The 23508-nt window shown below is 41.3% G+C and overlaps 1 protein-coding gene across 2 annotated transcripts in view; it reads right to left on the reverse strand.

Annotated features, from left to right (window-relative positions):
- LOC135943307 (prostacyclin receptor) overlaps positions 1-22304 on the reverse strand; it is a 28962-nt gene extending 6658 nt beyond the window's left edge. Inside the window, exons 1-3 of one of the 2 annotated variants that reach the window (XM_065489773.1) lie at positions 22148-22304; positions 15729-15926; positions 11065-11367 (exon numbers count right to left, since the gene is read on the reverse strand). In XM_065489773.1, the coding sequence (XP_065345845.1) occupies positions 11065-11367; positions 15729-15911 (486 nt within the window). In that variant the 5' untranslated portion in view covers positions 15912-15926; positions 22148-22304. The remainder of the gene's footprint in view (positions 1-11064; positions 11368-15728; positions 15927-22147) is intronic. The other variant, XM_065489774.1, reaches the window with a different exon arrangement.
- Between the last annotated feature and the right edge of the window lie 1204 nt (positions 22305-23508).

Genomic DNA, 23508 nt, shown 5'->3' on the forward strand with positions numbered 1-23508 from the left:
ACCATGTAAATGTAAAGTGGAGCAATGTGACTCACAAAGAAGACACGTGGAGATATATTTTACCATAAAAATTGAGATTCGAGAGTGTGATGGCTTTTTTCAACAATAATATGCAAAAGTTTTGAAAGCTCCAATGATTATTCTATTTTCACTATAATTCCAAGAATGCCTCTATAAGACTCTGATCATAAACTCATTTATTCAATCCCGATGCCACATGAATGGGCCCCAATTTGCCGGAAAAATAAAACTTTATGACTCGGAATAAGTAAAGGTACGTAAGTAAACGTAATCCCTTGGATATAGCTAAAGTTATGGAGCCTGTGAAGCATCTGATCCCAATAAAAGCAACTTTTTGCCATCGTTTATCACTGATATATCATCAGAAACTTTCTAACAAGCTCTGAGAGTCTTGCAAATCAATTTTAATGTGATGCGGAGCGCCAATTTGCGTTGGAGATGAAGAAATGCGAGCAAGCTTCTGCGCGTTGATATTTTTTTCAGATTTATTTTCAGCATTAACAGGAAACATAGCAGAGCCACTGAATGTACTATTATGTAAATGCGATTGTAAACAAAAATAAAAAATCGTGCATACTTTTGGTGGAAAGAAAATCGCACACGAATTTTCTTTGCTTCTATACGCGGGCTTAAACTTTTAAATCGCGTCGCTGGCAGTCCCGCATTTTTTTAAATTCAAGGCCAGTTCAACGCTATCCCATGATCGTAAATATCGGAACAAATGGGTCTGGCTAAAATAAACTGTCACGTGAACACATACGTGCTTCAGGTGCAATGGGTCGGTTAGAAGTTTTCAATTTACCTGATGCGCTTTAATAGCGGGCGCGCACGAACAATCGCAATAATTGGGGCTCATTATCCGCGAGATTTATGAAAATGGCGCGAGTATACGGGCGCCACCGATCAAAACGAGCGTGCGACGCTGCAATAATTATGCACATCTCATTGAACCACTCAGATAGATGCAAATGCCTGCACCAGACTCATTAACTTCATTTATATCGCCCATGTTGCGCAATTTCATGAATAGATTTATGCGCATGCCGCCACCGTTCTTTTTTTCTGCGAGTTGTCACGCTTGATCTCTCTTAATTTGATTTGGAGCTTTCAGCTCGTCCGCCTCGGATAATTGTATTAATTCCCTGGGGAGCCGGCTTCCCTTTCGGACGTTCTCGGCCAGATGCTTTTTGCTTTTCCTGAAGGGTCTGTTTCGGTCCTAAGTTGTTCCACTTCTACTTTCCTTGCTTTTCGATTGTTTATTGATTTTTACGCATAAAAGACTCCTTTGAAAAAGTTTGCCGGCTTTAATTAAAATAAATAAAATTTCCAAAACCTCCCTTCAGAAACAGAACAAACTTGAGAAGGGAAGGGCACATTTATTTTAACTCATCCTTTATGAAAAAATTCATTTTTAGAACCGAGAGGCTCTAATTTTCTGCTTGATTAAAATTCTTCAAGCGTCTCTTTGATAATGACATTCCGCGCGGGGACATTGAGGATTCCGCCTGAAAAAGGCAATGCGGAATTTCTTTTGCGCATCGAGTATTGGTGCGAGAGATTTTAATAACGTGTCATTCTTGCGGAATCATTCGACAAAAGTTTTTTTTAGTGTTTAGCAAAATAAGTAGGGCATCCGGGTCAAATAAACTTGTAGTTTGCAAATTGGCTTGTCTGCGTCGCTTGTCATTGACTGATTGCTCGGGCGAGCGGGCTGCCTGCTAATGGAACATCAGGGGTACAATTTCGCATGCACTCCTTTCCTGCAGCATCTCCCGTCTCCCGTCTCGTGTTCTGATAGAAACATTTCGTTTCCTTGAACAAAGAGACGGAGAGAAAGCCAATGTCTGACCTTTGGCATTGAACGAATTGCTCGTCGGGTAATTTTAAAGTTGCTGACTTTTTTTAAACATTGTCTCTTTGAATTTTGAAAGGCTCCGCAGACGTCACTTATTAAAAGTTTCCCTTTTCGTAAAACTTCACCTAATTTAGACAGTGATACGAATTAATTTTGTAAAAGTTTCCCGTCAGCGGAAATACGTGGCAGAAGCCGCGATAAAATTTAATTTCGCCCATATTTCTTTCTTCGGCTAAACGAGTAGTAAGCGCCTTTCAAACTTCCGTGAAAGGAGCAACGCTTGGATTTGATATATGAGAGGAAAATTACGATTTTCCTCGGCACGTACGCCGCAAGGTACGCTGCGAGAGTAATTGTTTGGCACACACTTCACTTGAACTTAAAAGATATACTGCGGTCCTGAGTTTCTCAACAAAAGGAATCCCGGCAATCTCTCCGCACCGCTTTTGGTCTCTGGCTTCTGACGCGACCCTTGTGAGAGAGAGTGTTTGTGGCACGCGCGCTCAACCTTTTTCTATCGCATCACCATTAAGAGATCGTAAATTTTCTGCAACATTTCGAGACTCGTAAAAGTGCACGCCTGCCTCGTCGGCTTTAATTAAACAATGGGCCGTTTTGGCATTGTTACCGGTAGTAAAGGAAGTGTCGTCGAGTTCTAATTGGAAAAGGGTAATATGTGTATACATATATAACACATGCGAGAGCAGGGCTAACGAGCAAACAAAAGACACACACGGTATGTATAGCGGTAGCACGTTCAAGGATACGCAAATTGAGAAATGAATTTAGATGGCTTCCAAATTTAGACTCTTGCTCCGAAATGCTGTTCAGCGCGGAATTTTAAAGCAGCATTCCGCGTCGAGTTAAAGAGGATTGATACAGCAGAAGCCTGGAAAACGCTTGTTCCCAATGCATGAATTCATCCCTTAGGATTCAGTTGAAGCCAAAATTGACCTGCATAGCAGTGTAAATATTTTAGAAGAGTGTCTGCAAATGGTGAGGACTGTCTCCTTACTTGAAATATTATTTTATTTCAAAACAAAACGTTTCCCTAAAAGACTGTTGGACAGATCTCGCCGAGAGGAATCAAAATCTGTCAAATGCTGGAAATTTTGGAGAAAATTTGATTTTTTTGAGTTTTTACTGCTGCAAGGTCCTTTTTTATCGTTACAAATTGTAGAATAAATTTTTTTATAAACTGCCTATTGCATCCACCAATTTTCATCTGTTGCCCTGTATCAATCCACTTTGACGTTCTTTAAGATGCGCAGAAACAGAAACGAAAATAGATCCAAGAGAGGGAATTGCCTTTGTTTTTCAAGCCTTTGTCCTTACATACGACTGGAAAGAAATAATAGCGCGGCATCGTGCGTATTTTAGCGGAAACCCTTTACACAATGACTTTGGCGAAATTACTCCAAAAGCCAGCCTCTTTTTTATGTTGCCCTTTCTGGGTGGCTTAGGACCGAAATAAAAAAAAGCGTCGGGCCGTATATGAAGCGGCAAGAGTGAGCAAATAAAACGTGGCAATCAATCACCGAGGCGAATCAGTTTCACTCCCCCGCACACCACGCGGGACAGACGCTGCGAAAGGGTGCCGCGGGGCAAAAAAAAAAAAAAAAAAATGGGCCGGCGATGAATGAATGGAAATAGGCGCAAGAAAACGTGCGTGTGCGCCTGATAAATGCCGGCGAGGCGTCTCTTGATGCGCGCCCTTTTGTTTGCTGAGCTGCACACGCGGATAAATAAGCGCAATAGATTAATCACGAGGGGGTTGTTGCGAGTGAGAGTCAATTTAATTAGCACAGTAGCCTCAAGGCCGGCTTAATTCATTAATTAATGGCACGCGCAATTTACTCTAGGAACGCGCAGAGGCTGATTGCGAAAAGGCGACACAATTCTGCAACGGCGCACAATTAATGGAGTTGCGAAGCGCTGCCGGTCGAGCTGCTGGGGTGCGGCTGCTTTATTGGGTTAGGGCTGCACGGTGCGAAGTTAAAGGGCTAACGCAATAAAGTCGCAAGGTGTAAAGCTGATGGTCTGTGTCGAACCAAGTCAATTTAGCCTAAATTCCTTTCACACCAAGCCAAAACAACGAATCAATAGCCCTATAGACACACACCTTCGCAGCAGGTGATGAAACGGCAGCTGCCTCGTGTTGGTCAATGATTTCGGATTTTATGGGAAGTTAAATGGGCACGTTTTTATGAAAAAAAATAATCATTCACTGATAAAAATGCCATTCAAATTCATTGAAAAGGAATTAATCAAAATGAACTGGTTTGTAATTGGACGTGCATGACGTCAATTCGTGAAATCGATCAGTCTCGGTCGCTATCATGAATGGAGACAAAAGGAAAATAATTGTTTGGGCGAATGTTTCATACAAAGTGGAAAATGTCTCTCGAGAGAAATTAAATTAAAATGGAAAAGGGTGTGAAGATAAAGTTTTATTAAGTAAACCTTTTGAGCGTGGCAAATATTGACATTATGCCATCTGGTAGCGAGCGCTCTCTGCAGTCGAGCAGGTTTTAAAGTGCTTATCAAAAACACATTTTGTGACATGCTCGTTCATCTATATGAAATTTCCGCGCCAGTTAATATCAAACTTGACTTTGCACCAAGCTAATTCCGGGAAAGCTTGAACTTTGCTTCCGTCGTCGTAGAAGTATGACAAACTCGTGCTGACAGCAGCACGCTTTCGGCGTATTTTTCCAACTATAGCACACTCCCAGACACGCGAGTTGCGTAACCACGCAACCCTAAAGGGACACTATTGAGGAGGAAAACCAAATCACGGACAGTAAGGAGAATGCGTCTCGTAAAACACTCGATTAATTTTTACAATTTGCGAGAAAAATCCGAAACTCAGTCGAGGGAAGTGGCTGAGGAGGTGTTAGTGCACGAGTCGGCGGCGTGACGATATTGCGATGGTAAGGTCTGGTTCAGTGAACCCATTTGGGGTAGGTAACGGGGCTGTACGGGGGTGAGTAGGCGAGAGTTAAGTAAGCGTGCAAATGGCCCCGAGACCAGCGCCCGTCTTTTTCCAATCTGAGCGCGCGCGAAACTCCCCGGAGACGAGACCTTTGCCACGAGAAAGGCTCGGAATCACCCCCGCGCCATTAAGGTGGCGCAATTTTTGAACACCGCGCCCGTTTAGACACATTTCGTGCGGGAAATAAACGAGGCCGCCGCCGCCGCCGTCACTAGTGCAACAGGTCACACAGCAGATTTGACCCGTATCCAATCACCTGTGCGCTCGTTACGTAATTGCAGCCCTCGACGGGTAGTTTTTCAGGGACAGAAAATGGGCGAAGATGCTCCAATACAATCAGCAGCAGGCGAACAGGAAAAGAGGATTAATTTCCTCGGGCGCCGCCTTTTTTGGCTTCTCCCATTGTTGTTGGAAGGTATATTCGCTATACAACATTTTAGCCTAATTCACAAAATGCTAAAAGCGGATGATTGATACAGGGTGATATTTGAAAATTATTTGAATTGGTGGATGCAACAAACAATCTGTTCTACAATTTGCAATAATAATAATAAAGGACCTTGCTCAAATTTTTCAAATTTTCTCCAAAATGTACCACATTTTCTAGGCAGATTTCGATTCCTTTCCAACAGCATATGCAACCTTTTAGGGAAACTCTTTGTTTTGAATTAAAATCAGATTTCAAATAAGGAGACAGTCTTCACTATTTCTGTCTGCCAACTTTGCAGACACTTTCATAAAAAAATTTACAGGGTGTTATTCTTTCAGGGTGGTGAAGTCGTGGAACGACCTGCCACCCGAGCTCAAGAATTGCACTGCGGCCGAGTTTTCCTCCTTGTGCAAAAAGCATCAGTGGTAAATTTCTAGCGCTCGATAAGTGATTTTTACTAATTTAATTGCAGATCAGTGTGACGAGAGATTACCTTGTTAATCGTAATAATTCTGATTTTCATATTTTTTTCTCTATGCTGAACCTATTTTACGACAATACTTTCGTGACTTTCAATTGCAGTATATTTTGTTTTATTTTATAATTAAAATTGTTATTATATAGAGCTGGGTTTTTGGACTATTTGGAAATTCCGAGGCTGAAATGATGATGCAAGAGGAAGAATCAATTAACAGAGAGGAAACAATCAGTGTCAAGCGAAATCGTAATCCACTTTAGAGGTTCTGGTTCTTTCCTAAAAGCATCCCCTTCTTCTTCTTTTGTCAGATTAAATTTAATATCACGTTTCACCAATAAAAATTGGCTGGCAGCTTTATTAATCCGAGACTGGAACATTCTTAAAATGGGTCTAAATCGAATAAAATTAACCGATGTGGAATATTCACATCTCTTGGTGAAAAAGCCGCACTTCATCATTTTCCAAAAACCAATATAGTCAGTGAATTAATTTTTTAACCTCTACTTTTAACAGAGAATCTGTAGAAAATTTGGAAAATATCGTATATAGTCGATATACCTGTTAAGTTAGATCAAAATAAATTTATAATGCAGGCAAAGGTAAACATTTCGGCACTGTATTATTTATCCAATCGGAAAATGGCCAATGAAAATAAATTACATCAAATTCTAGCGGTTTTTGTTCTGGGAAAGCTGTAATCAAGCTAATGAATTTGACCAACGAGGTGTACATAGACACAAAACTTTCAGCGTATTTTCGCTTGCCTCATCAGCTGCGAATAGGGAAACGACTGTGCACTCTGTGCAGGTGGACACACACACACACGCAGGCCCGTTCACCCGCGCTGTCTGAAGGGTACTCTAGATTGAGACACTCATTCATCACATCGACCGTCTGCTCTCGTCTGGCAGCGCAAAATTGTAATTTCGCCGGGACGACAACGCGTCTGCCGGCTGCATTATAGATCAAAACTCAATCGGCCAAGTTGCGCAATCACGCAACTTGCGCCAGGAATAAAAACGTGAAAGAAACGCAAGGTGGTGGGCCGAGGGCAAACACACTTAACTTTTCCAGTCGGCACAAATATGTCTCTTTCCGACTTTTAATTTCTGTTTTCATTCAAGGAGGGGGTGCACCACGCTGGAATGCTCACCTCGTAATTTAACGTAAACGTTTGTTCCTTCCCCTCCCTCCGCATGCAAATGAGGACGCCTAATGGACACGGGCATGCGAATCTAAAACTTGGCCCTCCGAAGGAAGTTAATTAAGGGGTGGATTTAGATTCGTTCACATAGAGGCGCGCGTGTGGTGCGATCCCCCATGATTTTTTTGGCATGGCCGTGACGCCGGGCAATCTCCAAGGACCATCACGTCGTAAAAGAAAAACGAAACCAACCCCCTTTCACCACCGGCGAAAAAATACATAATATAAAATATATATATGCCCGGCGACCGCAGAAATCTGCGTCGTCGATGCATTTTCCAATAGCGTGGAACCCTTCTTGTCTAGCGCACTGAACATTCCCAAGCAAGTTGATCCGCGTCCACTTTTGTCCTTGCAACAAAGGCAGGGGATGCGTGTTCATCAGACAGGCGAGAGGAAGCATACATCAGATTCTCAAGCGGCTTTTGATTGCAGAGATACAGTACAACACTAAACTACGCAGCAGGGATTTAACTGATCGATTGTAATTGTTCGAAACGTTCCGTTTCAAACACGAAACGCGTAATATAAACACGAGTCGTATTGTGTCTTTGAAACTGACCCATGAGTGTAAACGGGGGGTTGCTTTGTTTGTTATTACACATACATTTTATTGTTTGCCTGATAAACCAACAACGTGTTAATGCTGATAAACTGCTGCGATTTAATCATTCAATAGAGTTTCAAAACAAATGAAACAAAACAATAAAAGAGTTTTAGGTAATTTGAAATATTAAACTCTCCGCAATAACGGACATTTTTTATTTATCCATCGGGGAAAGTCATAATTTTTAGAGCAATTTTTGATATAAATTTCAACGTCTTTGACGTAGTTTCTAGGCACACTAATCGATTCTTGAAGGTCGACCAGAAGGTCTAATGCGACGTGCGAACTTTTTTCCCCGCCAAAACAATATGAATGCGAGAACTGCGGATGCGCCAGAGCTGGTTTGAGCACTTGCAGAGAGTGAATGACTTAGTCAGATCCAGCCAGCACTAACGCATGCGCAGTTCCCGCATTCATATTGTTTTGGTGGAAAAAAAGTTCGCACGTTGCGCTGGACTTTTTGATCGGAAAAAATCCACTTTACCTAATTCGACCCTCAAAAATCGATTGGTGTGCTCAGAAACTTTGTCAGAGACGGTCTTTAAAGCGCAAAAAATCACAATTGATGCAAAATCATGAGTCTTTGAATGAAATAAGACCAGCTTTTGTGTTTCAACTCGAGGTTTTTTATGTCTGCTTCTATATACAAAGAGTTAAATTAAAATTTAATTACAAAGTGCACAACAAATTCTATTTTGTATTGTGCTACAAATGAGAATGGAGTAAAAAGAATTTCATTATATTTCATTTAGCTTGCTTTTCCCTTGAATTGCGCGAAAAACTACTGTGCTATAAACGCACCCTCGAGTGTCAACAACCTGTAAATTTAAAATTTGTGCCAGCTAGCTTCTTTCAAAAAGTTTAATTATTTATTCAGACGGTTCAAGAATCTTAATTATTCCTTCTGAGGAAAAGCGAGACGCAGTTTCTCACCGAGAACGCAAAACAAGGTAGAGATTCAGCCAACGATCGTGTGAGGCAGCAAACTTTTGATGAAACTTTGCAACGCGCGACGTGTTTAAGAGGAGGCGGCTTCCTCCGTCTTGATTTAATTTGACAAATACTCTGAATTAGCTAAGATTTTGCCGTCGGCGTAAAAGCTGTGCTTTTTTGACTCTCGAAGGGAGGTGACTGCTCGCAGCGAAACAATTATGAGCGGTTAAAAGTTTAGATGATGAGGCGCAGAAAACGGCACACATTACAAAGGGGGCAAAAAAGTTGCTTCTCTCACCGAGGGCTGCCTCGCGTCTGCAGTTGACGAGATGAATGGCCTGGTGATAAATTTCATCCCCTGTGAGCCCGCCGCCGAAGGGTTTTGTCGCGAAAAATGCAGCCTTACTGCTTATACATATATCATCGGCGCCAGGCAATTTTTCATCTTCGCACGGATATAATATGAAATTAGATACTTGTTATGCGCCTCTTTTCAATTTATATACCCTTGCGCGTGGCGCCTAATATATAATATTCCCGAGTGTGCACGCCCCGGGCTTTATTTTCGACAAGTCAGCCAAGCGGAATCAAATTAACTCGGCAACTGTTGTGCTCTTGGCAGAAAGTTATGTTACAGTGCAACATAATTTGGCGATAATGCAGCTTGGGGTGGGCGACGGGCCAATTTATTTGCACCCGACCGTCTTTCCGCCTTCCCAAAGAAAAAGCAGGGAGAAAGAAACTTTTTTCAAAGTTTGGCGATAAATTTTGCCGCCAGAAAAAAAAGGAATCCAAAAAGCCACTAAATAGATGATATGATCTCGCGTCTACTCACGTCAGCAAAAAAGTGCCGGCTGCGGATGAATGTTAAATTTGCATCCAATATTATTCGCATGGGCAATACGGAGCTGGCGGGCTGCCACGAACGGGGCTATTGTCTTTGTCTGTCGGCCCAGGAAGTGGGTTCAGCCAAAACCGTAATTTTTGGGTAATGAAGCATTGAAGCCGGATAAATGAACCTACTAATTGCAGCAAAAAGCATTAGGTTGACCCTGTTGGAGACAAGTTCGCTGCAAATCCACGATCGTAAAGTTTCACAACTCGTGCGCGCAAAAAGCTTTTGGCTATCTCAGCAGGGTGTTGCGGGCAACTTTTAATCCGGCCACGTGGAAGCAGCCTTGATTTTCATTCCAAAACAATTTTCTCGGTGATGAAGAAATTTGCATGCCGAATTGCTTCTGTGAAAAGTCTGACACACTTCTGATGCAGCTCCTGAGTAATTTTCTTGAATAAATAACAAAGTATTGATTAACTAAGGATTCTGACGTTTTAATTAAAAATCTAACTGCCCAATAAAATTATTTCAGCATAGCGTAAACCAAACAAAAAAGAGCTCACCTGTTGTAAATTTTTAGCGTTTCCATGTTGTATAAACTACGTCGCCCCAGGCGGCTAAATGAAGCTTTCGTATATTTTCTTTTTCCCTTGTTTGCATATTCGTGTATTTCGCTCGAAAAACGAGTGTAGCAACAAAAAATTCAAATGCGCTCAAAGGCCTAGAAATCCCTGCGTGTAAAAGGCCAACAAAATTAAGTTTTTGCTATTTTTGCGTTCGGTCTTTTACGACTCCCAAAAGGCGAACTAACCCATTCACGTGAAAATATATGGGCGGCAACGAAAAGCACATGCCACTCTAGGATTTAAATTTGCTTCAAAAGAAAATTCGTATCAATTTAGCCTAATGCGAGCCATTAAAGAGCAATGAATAGTCGTGAAAGGCATTACCAATCTACAACACAATAAATTACACTTATCTTGCAGCCTTTACTTCTCACGGAAACAACTTGTGTACGAGTCCAAATCAATTCTTTAACTGATCCTGTCAACCTAGCATGTTATTTTGCAATTTTTCCAAATTATTTTTGGTGAAACAAAAATTAGCATATTTGGCGAACTTCAGAGGATCATTTTTTATTTTCTTCTGGAAATACCGAGCTCCATAAAATATTCCATTTGGCAAACTGCGATAATAAAAAGAAGCAAATAAAACGATATCAAATCAATAGGGGACACCGTCATGTGGGATGCTTTGGAATGATACAGGGCGACAATTGGATATTATTTGAATTGTTCGATGCAATACGCAGTTGATCGATAAGCAATTTATTCTTCCATTTGCAATATGTAACATGTTCAAAAAAGGATTAAGCTACAGTAAAACTTTCAAATTTTATCCAAAGTTTTCAGCGCTTGACCACATTTTCTTGGCAGATTTCGATTCCTCTCGTCGAGATCTGTCCAGCAGCGTGTTTAGGGAAACTCTTTGTCGTGAAATAAAATCAGATTTCAAGTAAGGAGACAGTCCTCACCATTTGAAAAGACACTTTTCTAAAAAAATTAAAGACAATTTTGGCTTCAATTGAATCTTAAGGGATGATGTATTGGCAACTGGCAACAATCATTTCCAGGATTTTGCAGACTCAATCCTCTTTAAAAAAATTGAGAAATCACTCTTTCGATAAAAAAAATCATTTTTCCTACCTGTTGGTAGACGAAGGGGTGGGAAAGGGCGAGCCAGCGTTCGGCGGCCATGACGAGGGCCACCATGCCGGAGCCGAGGCCGAAGACGCGCATCATGAGTCGCGCCGCGCAGTAGCCCTGGGTGGCGGTGAACCCTGGCGGCAGATAGAGTTGGGCGTGCATCAGCACCAGCATGCCCAGCAGCGCGACCAAATCGTTTCCAGCTAGGCACCGCAACATCAGGTGGTGTTTGCTCGTGTTGCGACCCCAGCCCGGTCGCTTTTTCTCGCGCGACAGGATCACCAGAGCCGCGCCGTTGCCCACCTGCGCCGCACATGCAACAAAGAAAAACAACAGCATTAAATTAGGGTCAAGGGACTGGTCAAAAGTTTTATTTCACTTTCATTGCCACTTTGATTAAATGGCCAAAGCGTCTAAAAACAGTCTAAATCCGTCTAAATTGACTCAAAATCTGTAGATATAAGTGCATGTTTTGCTTCGCTACTAGAAATTTTCGCCACGGTTTCAATTTATAAGGAAATTTTTCACGCAAAAAGGGAATAAAAACGGTGCTCTCTTTGTCACCGTTTTCAGTGGATTGGCTGGGTCCTAATTCAGACGTCCCTTCAACCCTCCCCCTAACCACCCCTTTAACAATATTCCCAACTTTAACTTAAAAAAGTTAAATATTGCATTTTAAAATATTCTCTAATTTTTTTGCAATCTTCTGCACTTTGATTTTTTCACATTTTATTTATAGGAATGGTTGGAGGGTTGATTAAGGCTAAATGTATGTCTCAAAAAATCGTCAAACCCGAATTTTTTGCACCAAATAACAATTTAAAAATATTTGATTATTTCCCGAAGAAAACCGTCATACTTTCACAGCCCTCAGGAGATTTGGAAAATAGGATATATCTTGTACTCTATAAACAAATTTTCCAGCGTAACAAAACAAGATGAATAGATGTAGACACAACATAGGGCTTGTTTTGTTCATTTATGTAAATACGGCATGTGTGTACCTATAATGTTTTGAAATGTGACGCGTGTACTGCCAATATTTGCCTGACACATCGACAAATTTAGATTGATGTGCTGCCTTGCATAAAATTAGTGACAGCTATAGTCTTTATCACAACCGCTAATGTCTAGAGGGAGTGCAATTACAGTCCTAATCCCTGATGGTGGAATATAATGGAAAAATATTAAAAAACAGTCGCGCTTTTTAGGGCTGCACGCTCCTTTGAATCGCAGATGTCCCAGTCGAGCGGGCTGCACAACAATGGGGCTTTTATGCGGCCACAAAAGAAGTAAAGTTATCGATTTTGTTCTTTATGTGGAGAGCCGTGATTGAAATCTTACAGACATCCGTTTTTGATGTCAATAATTTACTCAGAAAAAGTAACAAACTGTTGAGAGCGGAGAAATTCAATGTTGCATACGTACAGCTAAAAATAACTCCCAGCTCTGAATGGATTTGCTGAAAGATGCTGAATCTTAAAAACTCACATGGCGAGTCAAGATCTTGTTTTTTAATCCTGTTTTTGTGCAGATACGTGCAATATAGAACCCATTAGACTATTTAAAACCGTCTTTGACGAAGTTTCTGAGCATACCAATCGATTCTTGAGGGTCGAATTAGGTAAAGTGGATGTTTTTTCCCTCCAAAAAGTCCAGCGCGACGTGCGAACTTTTTTTCCCGCCAAAACAACATGAATGCGACAACTGCGCATGCGCCAGTGCTCGCTGGATCTGACAAAGAAGTCATTCGTACAGCTGCGGTCTCTCTGCAAGTGCTCAAACCAGCTCTGACGCATGCGCAGTTCTCACGTTCATATTGTTTTAGCGGGAAAAAAAGTTCTTCATCACGCTGCACTTTATGGTCGGAAAAAATAGCCATTTTATTTAATTCGACCTTTAAGAATCGATTGGAGTGCTCAAACGCCGTCGTCAAAGACGGTCTTTAAATTCATTTTTTTTTTTTTAAAGAAATACCAGAGAGAAGCGTGGTGCATTTTAGTCGCGGAGGAGGATTCCTTAAGTACCTTGCTGCTAACAAATAATTATCCCTCGCTCCGTCAGTCAAAGTGAAACTATGGTGCTCTCGAAGCAAAAGTCCTTTTCCAGCAACATCGATCCTGTCCTGGCGTGTGCTTTAATTAAAACGGACGCTTCGTGCTGGGTGTAAACACGCAAATATGAGCATTTCATAAAATCGACACTTGACACTCGACCAGCAGCAAAGAACGCCACCTTTAATCAACGCGCAGCTCATGAGGGATAACTAGACGAAATCAAAATCAAAGAGTTTCAATCGTCGCCTGCTTTCAGCTAGCATATTTCGCAGCCAGGGCTTTTTCATTAGGCCCCGAGACTTCAAAGCTATTACATAGCACACGCGTTTTGTCTCTCTTTATACGAGCCCTTCAGTGGCGCACAAAATTGCGCCGCGATTTCGTTGTTTACCAAGTGAGCCGACCTGCACATACCTCCGGCGGCGTCTCTGTGTAATTTTCCACAGTGGCGAAAGGAGCTGCCGGTCAGCGCCATGCAGAATCCAATTCCGACACGGCAACACGAGTTCCGATGATCCAAATTGAATTTGCCCTCCGCGTTCCATAAGTGGAATGAGCCTTTGCAAAGCACCCCAGCATTATTATTCGCCGTGATTTCCTATGCAATGATTCCACGCGCGTATATCCACCAGGGATGGAAAGAATTTTATTATCGATCTGCTCTGCCGCACACTCCGCAGTCCCGACGCTTTTTTGTCAAACGAGCGACGCGAGAAGTGTTTATTAAGGCGGTTGAGCCCGCCGCGTTGATTAAGGCGGCCTAATTTGCAACACAAAAAGAATTTAACGAGCTTTGCCGCTTGATTTCCACCGTCAAAGGACAAAAAGTGGATTGTCTGCTAAGTACGCACCCTTCATTTGCTCATGCCTCACCGTGAATCCCCAGCTGTCAACATTTATAATTCTGTGACGTTTTTGCGCTCGCATCGTAGCCTTTTTTTTGGGATTTTTGCCTCAAGTTAAAAATAGAAAAGTATATTAGGCAGTGAGGAAAAGGTTCAATTTACACTGAGAGGAGCGAATTTCATTCAATCGGTCAATCGCATTTATTTGACAGCTCGTGTGTACCCGCCCTTTTTGAAAGAGGATATACAAAGGATTTATTCCACGAAGATGACTTTGTGGCTCAGCAGGATCTGATCATTTTTTATTATATCTTTTTTCTTCAAAATGCAATTTACAGAAATTGCATTCCTTTTTTCCTTTGGGTATTCATGAAAAATAATATCCTGGCGATCATTTCATATTTATTTATTGTTTCCAAATATTGTCCTAATTTTCGATGCATTTCAAGCCCCTTTCCATTGTTAGGTACAAAAAATATAGGTAAAATCCAACAATCAAAGCGAAATTGCCTTATTTAAACGTGTCACTTGAGCCTGACTTGTCCTCTGCTCGTGGCAGTTTTATTACTTGCGCAATTCAAACTGCCAAAAAAGTAGCAGGCGAAATAACCTTTAAAAAAAACGCGTGTTTCCAACGACATCTTGAGCAATATGACATTATTGCAGCGTTAGGATGTTGACGCTTGTTAATAGCAAACTTAATCAGAGACCATAAATTATTCTAACGTCGGTCAAATGTAATTTACGCTTGCAGATGAGCTGAAGGTTTAATCAAATAGTTTCAAAGGTACATCTAACATATCCTCTGGCGGAATTCTCAAAACGGAAGTTTTAGCACGCCTCGTGTTTTTTTTCTCGCGAATTTTCAAACGCCTTTCAAACGTTTCGTTTGGAAAATTCTTTTCAAAGGGCTGTGCAAGCAGAAAGAGACGCATTTATAATAATATTTCCTCGGTAGGAAAATGCTGCCTGGCTACCATGTATTTCAGAGGAACCCAATTCTCAGAGAGGCGTGCTGTAGAGTGTGCCTCGTATTATTGAAATGAAAGGGGATATTACCGCGAGCGCGGATGGGAATAGAACAGCTTTGCAGCCGATTGGGAAGCACCTGAAGATGCGGCTCAATGATAAAAAAAATTACTGCCAATATTCGGTCAGGGTTTCCAGAAATTTTAGCTATAAATGGTGTTTTAATCAGGGTTTGCTAGTTTTGTAATGAGCAAAAGTGCATAATTTTTTATTAAAAAAAAACTGGAAAAAACACAAATTTTTGGGATTTTCCGCATTTTTTCTAAATTTATCCCCAAAAATGTGTAATACTGAATTTTGTGTTTATGTTTCGGAAAAATGCACATATTTGCAGAAAAACCCACAAAGACAGTGCGTTTTGCAATGCAGTGGGATTTTTTGCGGACTCTCCTGGTTTCAATTCACTTTTTTTGTACAAGTGCAATTAACTGATTAGATCTATCGGGGTCAAATGAAGTGACAAGTGCCAATATAGCATCAAACTCCCCAGATGCGCGGGGGCGACCGACAACTTTCTCATTCGATTTGCTTTTCATCGAGCAAAATGGATGTTGCACGCGCGCGCGTGTGAGTGTCAAACGCGAAGAATGAGCAACTTCCAACTGGGAGAAATGAGAAGTCTAAAAAAAATTCTCCACTGACTCGTCGGGAGCACGTCTCAAATTATGATGGATAGAACAGTAGTTGCAGCACAGCCAAAGCAGCTTAACAAAAAAGAAAAGCCGAAACTCACCACACCAAGGACGTAGCTGGCAGTGATGATGGCCTGCATTGCCACCCCCAAATGTCTCCTGGGAGCGGCCGAGGGTGCGATGGACGCGAACTCGGTCGCATTTTCCAGTTGCTCCAAGAAACTGGTGGCGTTCAGCGTCCAGCGGACCTCTGCGGTCACATCGGGCAAAACCGAGCCGACCATGGTGGCTGCTGCTTCCTGCAACAGAAACGAGACCGAATTGGAATGAGGAGATTAATCTAATGAGAGAATTAGGCTCGAAGTTTTTCAAGACAAATATTTCCTCCGCGCGGTGCAAAAGAGTTCAACACTGTTTAAAGAGGATGTATACTGTAAAATGCTTGTTGCCAATGCATGAAATGATCCCTTAGGATTCAGTTGAAGCCTAAATTGACCTAAAACTTCGAAAACATTGGCTGCAAGTAGTAAGTTCTGTCTCTTTTTTTAAAATCTTATTTTATTTCACAACAATGAGCTTTCCTAAACACGTTGTTGGACAGATCTCGACGAGAGGAATCGAAATCTGCTAAGAAAATGTGGTCAAGCGCTGGAAATTTTGGAGAAAATTAAAAATTTTTTTCTCTAGTAAGGTCATTTTTTTATGAGAAAATTTTTATTATTGCATACATAAATAAAAAGAGCAGTTATTTGCGAGATTGGAGGGCGATTGGACGCGATTTTTCAGCGTTGAAATTTTTAGATGGCTGTCATATTTGCTCAAAGTGCTTGTTAATAGATGGTGAAATTCCAAATTTGAAGCTCGGGAATGGGGGCGTTCCCTATTTTTTCGGTATCTAAAAATTACCCGAAAAATGAATTCAGTTAATGAATGCTAAACTGCAACTCTTGACTGCGTTGAGTTATCACCTTGAAATTTTCACTGCCCAACCTAGTTTTTGATCCTGAACAACTTTTGCATTTACAAAAAATTCGCAGGTCGAAGGTCAAGGTCACCTTTTGCGACCTTTTTTTGAAAATTCAAAATTAAGGGATGATAGCCCCCTACAATTTTTTTGGGGTTCAGAGCTGAAATGTAGCCCATGAAATTCTGCACAAGCACACCAAGTTTCATAGGTGCAATCGCGATACTTTTGCTGCAATTCGAATTTCAAGTGTGAAAAACTGCTCGAGGCCGCTTGACCGCGCGTGCACTTTGAGCGGCGATTTCGCCTCGCGTTCGTGAAGTTGATGTTTTTCGCATTTCACTTGCTTAGAAACACCAGGAGGGCCTAGGGTAGACCAATGAAGTTTCAAATCGACCTTCAGGGTCTGTCCCTGACGTGACCCTGAGATAAAAAAATTCGAAAATTTCCAATTTCATCGAACTTGGTGTCTTTTTATAGGTTTTCACCGATGTACAGCTCAAATATACAACCAAAACTGCCGAATGACAATCCTGAAACAGGTTCTTGAAATAATTGTGTTAGCAATTAATCCAGATGTGATGTGAGAAATGGTCAAAATTTTGAAATCTTAAATTTATGACAAGATACTTCTATTTTGCACACATATGTATGTTGTTGATATGTGTTGATGGTGTTTATAATAAGGGTCTTATGCTTAATGCTATGAAAAAATGTTATTAAATGATATAGCAAAAAAGCTACTTTTAAAATATATTTTTTTTGTTTCCTTCCTTTTTAAGTAAAGATTTTTAAACATGTGATTTATTTTTTATTGGTCTAAATAAATTTTTCAACTTTGTAAAAAAACGATCGGTAAATTTTAACACTCAATATGAACTTCGTGTGTACAAAACAGAAGAATCGTTTTAAAAATTAAGATTTCAAAATTTTGACCATTTCTCACATCACGTCTGGATTAATTGCTACCACAATTATTTCAAGAACCTGTTTCAGGATTGTCATTCGGCAGTTTTGGTTGTATAATTGAGCTGTACATCGGTGAAAACCTATAAAAAGACACCAAGTTCGATGAAATTGGAAATTTTCGAATTTTTTTATCTCAGGGTCACGTCAGGGACAGACCCTGAAGGTCGATTTGAAACTTCATTGGTCTACCCTAGGCCCTCCTGGTGTTTCTAAGCAAGTGAAATGCGAAAAACATCAACTTCACGAACGCGAGGCGAAATCGCCGCTCAAAGTGCACGCGCGGTCAAGCGGCCTCGAGCAGTTTTTCACACTTGAAATTCGAATTGCAGCAAAAGTATCGCGATTGCACCTATGAAACTTGGTGTGCTTGTGCAGAATTTCATGGGCTACATTTCAGCTCTGAACCCCAAAAAAATTGTAGGGGGCTATCATCCCTTAATTTTGAATTTTCAAAAAAAGGTCGCAAAAGGTGACCTTGACCTTCGACCTGCGAATTTTTTGTAAATGCAAAAGTTGTTCAGGATCAAAAACTAGGTTGGGCAGTGAAAATTTCAAGGTGATAACTCAACGCAGTCAAGAGTTGCAGTTTAGCATTCATTAACTGAATTCATTTTTCGGGTAATTTTTAGATACCGAAAAAATAGGGAACGCCCCCATTCCCGAGCTTCAAATTTGGAATTTCACCATCTATTAACAAGCACTTTGAGCAAATATGACAGCCATCTAAAAATTTCAACGCTGAAAAATCGCGTCCAATCGCCCTCCAATCTCGCAAATAACTGCTCAAATAATTTTCAATTTTCGCCCTGAATCGATCCACTTTAAAAGCCATGTCTGGCAAAACGAGAGCAAACAGAATGTAACTTTCAAAAAGCCATTCTGAGTGAGTCCTAATGAGGAATGGGAAAAAATTATGAGCGCGCGTTAATGACCAAGTACTCAGCGTTTCATGGATAACTCTGGCTCTTTCATATATTATATTTGAAAAAATTTCATCGCTTTTCATTTTCAACTCTTTTCAATTTTAATTTTTGTTTATTCTTTAGATAATTTTGTCTGGATGACGCACTACATGGAGCAGATTTTCCCTGCAGAGCCGTGTTTTAAATCGATTTTCACGCAGGAGGTTGCCATTTTATTAATTTAAATATTTTTAGAAATTTTGCTTCTTGTATTTTACGTCAGCCGATGCAGATGGCAGGTGAAAGTGGGAATGACGTAAAAGAAAACGGTGTTTATTTTTCTTCAATGAAAACCGTCACAGTTTGGATAAGCCCGCCAAAAATATTTTCAGAGCTTTTGAACGAAAGGAAAATGTTTCAACTCGGTAATTACAACATGAATGATCACCAGAGTTGAATCGCAGCTTTAAGCTGTCCGATGCACAACTGTGGAAATCTCCACGGCATGCTGCGGGGAAGCGGCGCAAAAACCCGCCTGCTTGGAAATTGGAATGTCAGCTGCTTGTTTCCCCGACTCATCTTCGCTCTGATATTCCGGAGCAAACATGAACAAGAGCACGCGTCTGCGAGATGTGGGAAATAATTTTCAGGGAAAAACTCTTTCACCCCCATTTGCTAAATGCCGAGAGCATTTCAGACAGGCAAGTTTTGCGAGAGTGAACGACAAAGGACGCTCTAACTGCTGATTCGCAACTTTAAAATATACGAGTTGTCAATCCAAAGTTTCGCTCTCCATTTCTCGCCACCGATTTGTGTATTTTTGTCCGCTTGTTCACTTTGTAATTACCATCCTGTCCTTTTCAAATTAATCTACCCCGCTGAGAGTTCCAAAATTGAATTGCACCGGGAGTTTCGGCGCTCGCTGCTCTCGTCTGCTCTCACCTTTAATATTATGCGTCGACACACAAGTTACTCTTGATGGGGGTCATTTTCTAAATTGCCTCCACGTACACGTACGCGTCAAATTCGCCAAAGAGAGGTGTGAATTATTACTCACTTAATGAGACACTCGCATTGCAAATTGTGTCCGCCCGCCTTTCCCGGAAAGTCGAAATTCTCCGGAAAACCAGGGATAATGATATTTTCATATTTCATCTGCAACTTTGATTAAAATGACAAACAAACATCTTTCTGCAGCTGCTACGTGCGCGCGGCTGGCTTTTCCATAAATTTCCACCAGCCAAATCACATTCCAGCGAATCGATAATAACATAGCGCAGGGGCAGATTTGATGCCATCATGCGTGAGCCGATCGCAATCAAAGTGCAGGAGCAGCGAGTTCTTTCTTTGCAACTTTTTTCCGCATGTCAAGCAGCTTTTTCTCACTCTCATATCATAAGAGTTTATGCGTTCAAATAGTTCTATTCGTGCTCTATGTGTGCTCGTGCGGAAAACGCATGAGGAATAAATGATGAACAAATAATGGTATTCTTCCTAAGGAGATTTCCTGCTCGACGGCGCGCGAGAGGAAGTGTTTGCAATACGTGCAGCTTAATTTAAAGTGCGCATTATGCCTCGCAAAGTCGTAAGCAAAGTAATTTAATTGCGCGTGCAGGCCTCGTTTCGCCGATAATTATGGGCAGGGATCGCACAGTTTGTGTGCGGTTGATGCATCACAATAAATAATAAAACACACAATGAGAGTGACACCAAGCAGCGACGTATGTATATTGTTGTCGTTTGCCTGCAGTCGCCCGCGTTTATTGCAGCGTGCGATAAATTAGTCCTTGTGCAATTACTTTTTGTTACGCCAAGCTCTACAATTTAATCTTGAAACATTAGACTGGGGGAGGGAGAACGTGAGTCCAATTCGGAAATGCTGTTTAACAAAGACAAAAGGTTCCGCTTCAATTTTGGTTCAATCTATCGCAACACAAAAAACGTATTTTTGCAAAAAATCCGAGCAGGCTGCAACTTCATAACTCATGACTGTTTTTGCCTCAGGCCGACAGCGGAAAACTGGCAGAACAGGAATTTTTGCTGGTGTAAAAAATGCATGGAAGCCTTTGCTTCGTTGAGCCAAGCTAAAATTTAGTTCCTGCAAAAGCCTTCAGTGCTGAGTTCTTGGTATTTCTCAAAGAATAGCGCTAAAATATCGGGCTAAACACGATGTCACATTTTGCAAAACATAAGGGTGGGAGTGGGAGGAAACGCTTAAAAAGCCCTTTACGTCAAGAATTCAGAGCAACTGAAAAGTGCATTAGGATTAAAATCAGGGCTGAGTATCTACCGGGGAATGTTTAAAAAATTTCAATTTTTCATGAACACCAAAAATGCGGGAGAAACTAGCTGCAAAAGCCGGATCCGCAAAAAAACAGCTTAATACCCATGCAGCTCTGGTTAAAATAATGTATGGCACGCCGTTTGAAATATTTGTGACCCTGATGGACACATGCCACACAACACAGTAAACTCTCCTGCATTGCAAAACACTACATCACAATTGATTTATTGGAACGACCGGGCAAACGGCACAATCAACGCCAAACTCTGCGTCTTCTCCGCCTTCTCATTCCATTAGTCGTTAAAAATTATGGCTGGCCTACCTTGACATTTGTAATTAAATTACGTAGCAGTCTAAAACAGTTGGACAGAAAGGAAGAAATCTCTAGAATACATCACATCCTCTCCAACTTTGTGAATCGGACAGTTCGATTATAAATGTCAGTGACAATAACATTCATTCGGAGAAATTTGCGTCGCACTTTTCGTGCAGGCCCCAATTCAAACACAATTTTATTCGCGCTCATATCGACGATGTGTGCCTCGATTGTCAACAAAAAACCGGTTTGAGAGGAATTCGCTCGCCGGGGTGTGTGCAAAATTCGATCACGCTAAAAAGGAAGCCGGCAATCCGCGCCAACCAGCTCCCCGAAAATCCCACGGCCGCGCGATCGAGTAGTATATTACAATTGAATGAGCGCGCAAAACGTACGTCGGTGTGTGTTGCGTTTCCAGCTGCTCACAAAAAACAAAAAAACAAACGTGACCCTCGAGAAGAGAGTGAACAAAACTCGTACATCTACGGCGAAGATTTCGATCTCTGTTTATGTTTTTCTGCCTTAGGCGTTATACTCATTTCTCACTCGCCAGATTGATAAATGTTTTTTTCTCTTGTTTTATGAAATCAAAATCGAACGCAGCGAGTTAGACCGGATTTGGTTCGGGCCGTCACTCACATTTTTGCAGCACACTTTGAAAATAAAATAGCACGAATCCGGATTGCCGCCGATCCACGACAAAGTTGGAGCTTTATTGCAGCAGATCGCGCTGGAAATACACATCCAAAAGCTCGGCTTTGCAAAAAACTCGCACGTAACAGGCGTAAAATAAACTGTATTCTGACACAACACACCCCTTTAGTAGTTGTATTTTGCCTAGTTTAGCGTGACCCGCATTTTTCTCCCCAAGGGGAGGCACGTACACATCAGTTTTCATAACTACATTTTATCGACGAACAGATTTACAAAAATAAATTAGTAGTCACCCGCGATGAGTTACGATTTTATTATTGCGTATATAAACGTCAATTTGAAAGGACGCAGCCTGTCTCCGGGCGAGCCGAAAATAAATGATCTTGAGAAGAAAAACAACAGGTGGATCGAATCTCTTGTTTCGGACTCACCTACATGTCTCGCTGATCTGCTGCACTCCGGAGGCGTCGTCTTCGTCGTCGTGCGAGCTGGACACACTCGGAGGCGGCCGCACCGAAACTAAGCCAGCGCTCGCTCCGGAGGCGGCTCCAAAGGCCTCCGCCGGTCTGTCTTCGGGGGAGGGGAGGACCGCACCGCACAGCAGCGGCGAGCAAACGCTCGCTGCTCATCCCGTGCGTGCGCGCATTCACTCTACCGTACCGCGCGCGCGGCTCTGTGTATAAATTATTATTAAGCTGCGGCATGAGAGCGAACAATTTTTGGATGAAATAGACTCAAAGACTCGCTGAGTTGGGCGATGTTTTGCGGTATTTCAAAAGGCTGCACCGGGAAAGTGCTCAGTGTGACACTCGCACACCGATCTGTGAATTATTCAAGGGTCTATGGTGTTTTGATGTGAAAGCGCAAACTAAGTGCTTCCGCGCGAATGAGCCGAAACACGGCACTTGTGTTTGAACGCACCGTGGCGTGGCCCTTTCGTTAATTAAAAAACTCGAGTGTTTTGTGTGGCTGGCTGAATATTACACATCGTTCCATTCATACGCGAATTCAAGCTTTTCCCAGCAAAAAGGCTGACTTCCACGCTGCGGTGGAATTCGCGTGCCATTATTTGCTTATTAATCACAGATTGAAAAAGTTCTCTTACTCTTAAAGGCCCTTCTTTACAAGTCTAATCTTTTGGAATAGCTAACATATGAATCCATTTTGCGCATAATATTCATGCAGAATCTAATTTTGGACTTCATATAATATACGTTTGTTGAATATTATTATTACTGAAACCTCAAATGGGAAATTTCATTTGCCATAAAATCTATTTGATTGAGCAACAGTTTTTTCAATCTATTAGGAAACGTGAATGGATTTTTGAGCGGTAGTTTTAGTGGCAGCATTTTAGAAAATTAAAAATAAATGTTTTAGTCGTTTTTCGGCTACAATTTTTTCATTTTTCCGATGTTCTTGCCTAACCGTCATTATAAATTTCATTTTCTTGACGAGCAGAGATGCTCCAAAAGAACGTAAAAATATAAAAGTCACGATTTAAAATAGACATTGTTAAGCTAAATTCTACATTTATCCTTTAAATGGAGGAGGGACTTAAGCATAAGTTATTCCAATTGCTCCCACAATCAACCCTTTAACCATTCCTATTAATGAAATTTGAAAAAAATCAAAGTGCAGAAGATTGCAAAAAAAATAGGGAATATTTAACTTTTTCAGTTAATGTTTGGAATAGTGTTGAAGGGGTGGTTAGGGGGAGGGTTGAAGGGACGTCTGAATTGGGACCCAGCCATTCCACTGAAAACGGTGACAAAGAAATCATCATTTTTAT

This window comes from Cloeon dipterum, chromosome 4, assembly GCF_949628265.1.
Source record: "Cloeon dipterum chromosome 4, ieCloDipt1.1, whole genome shotgun sequence".
Lineage (NCBI taxonomy): Eukaryota > Metazoa > Arthropoda > Insecta > Ephemeroptera > Baetidae > Cloeon > Cloeon dipterum.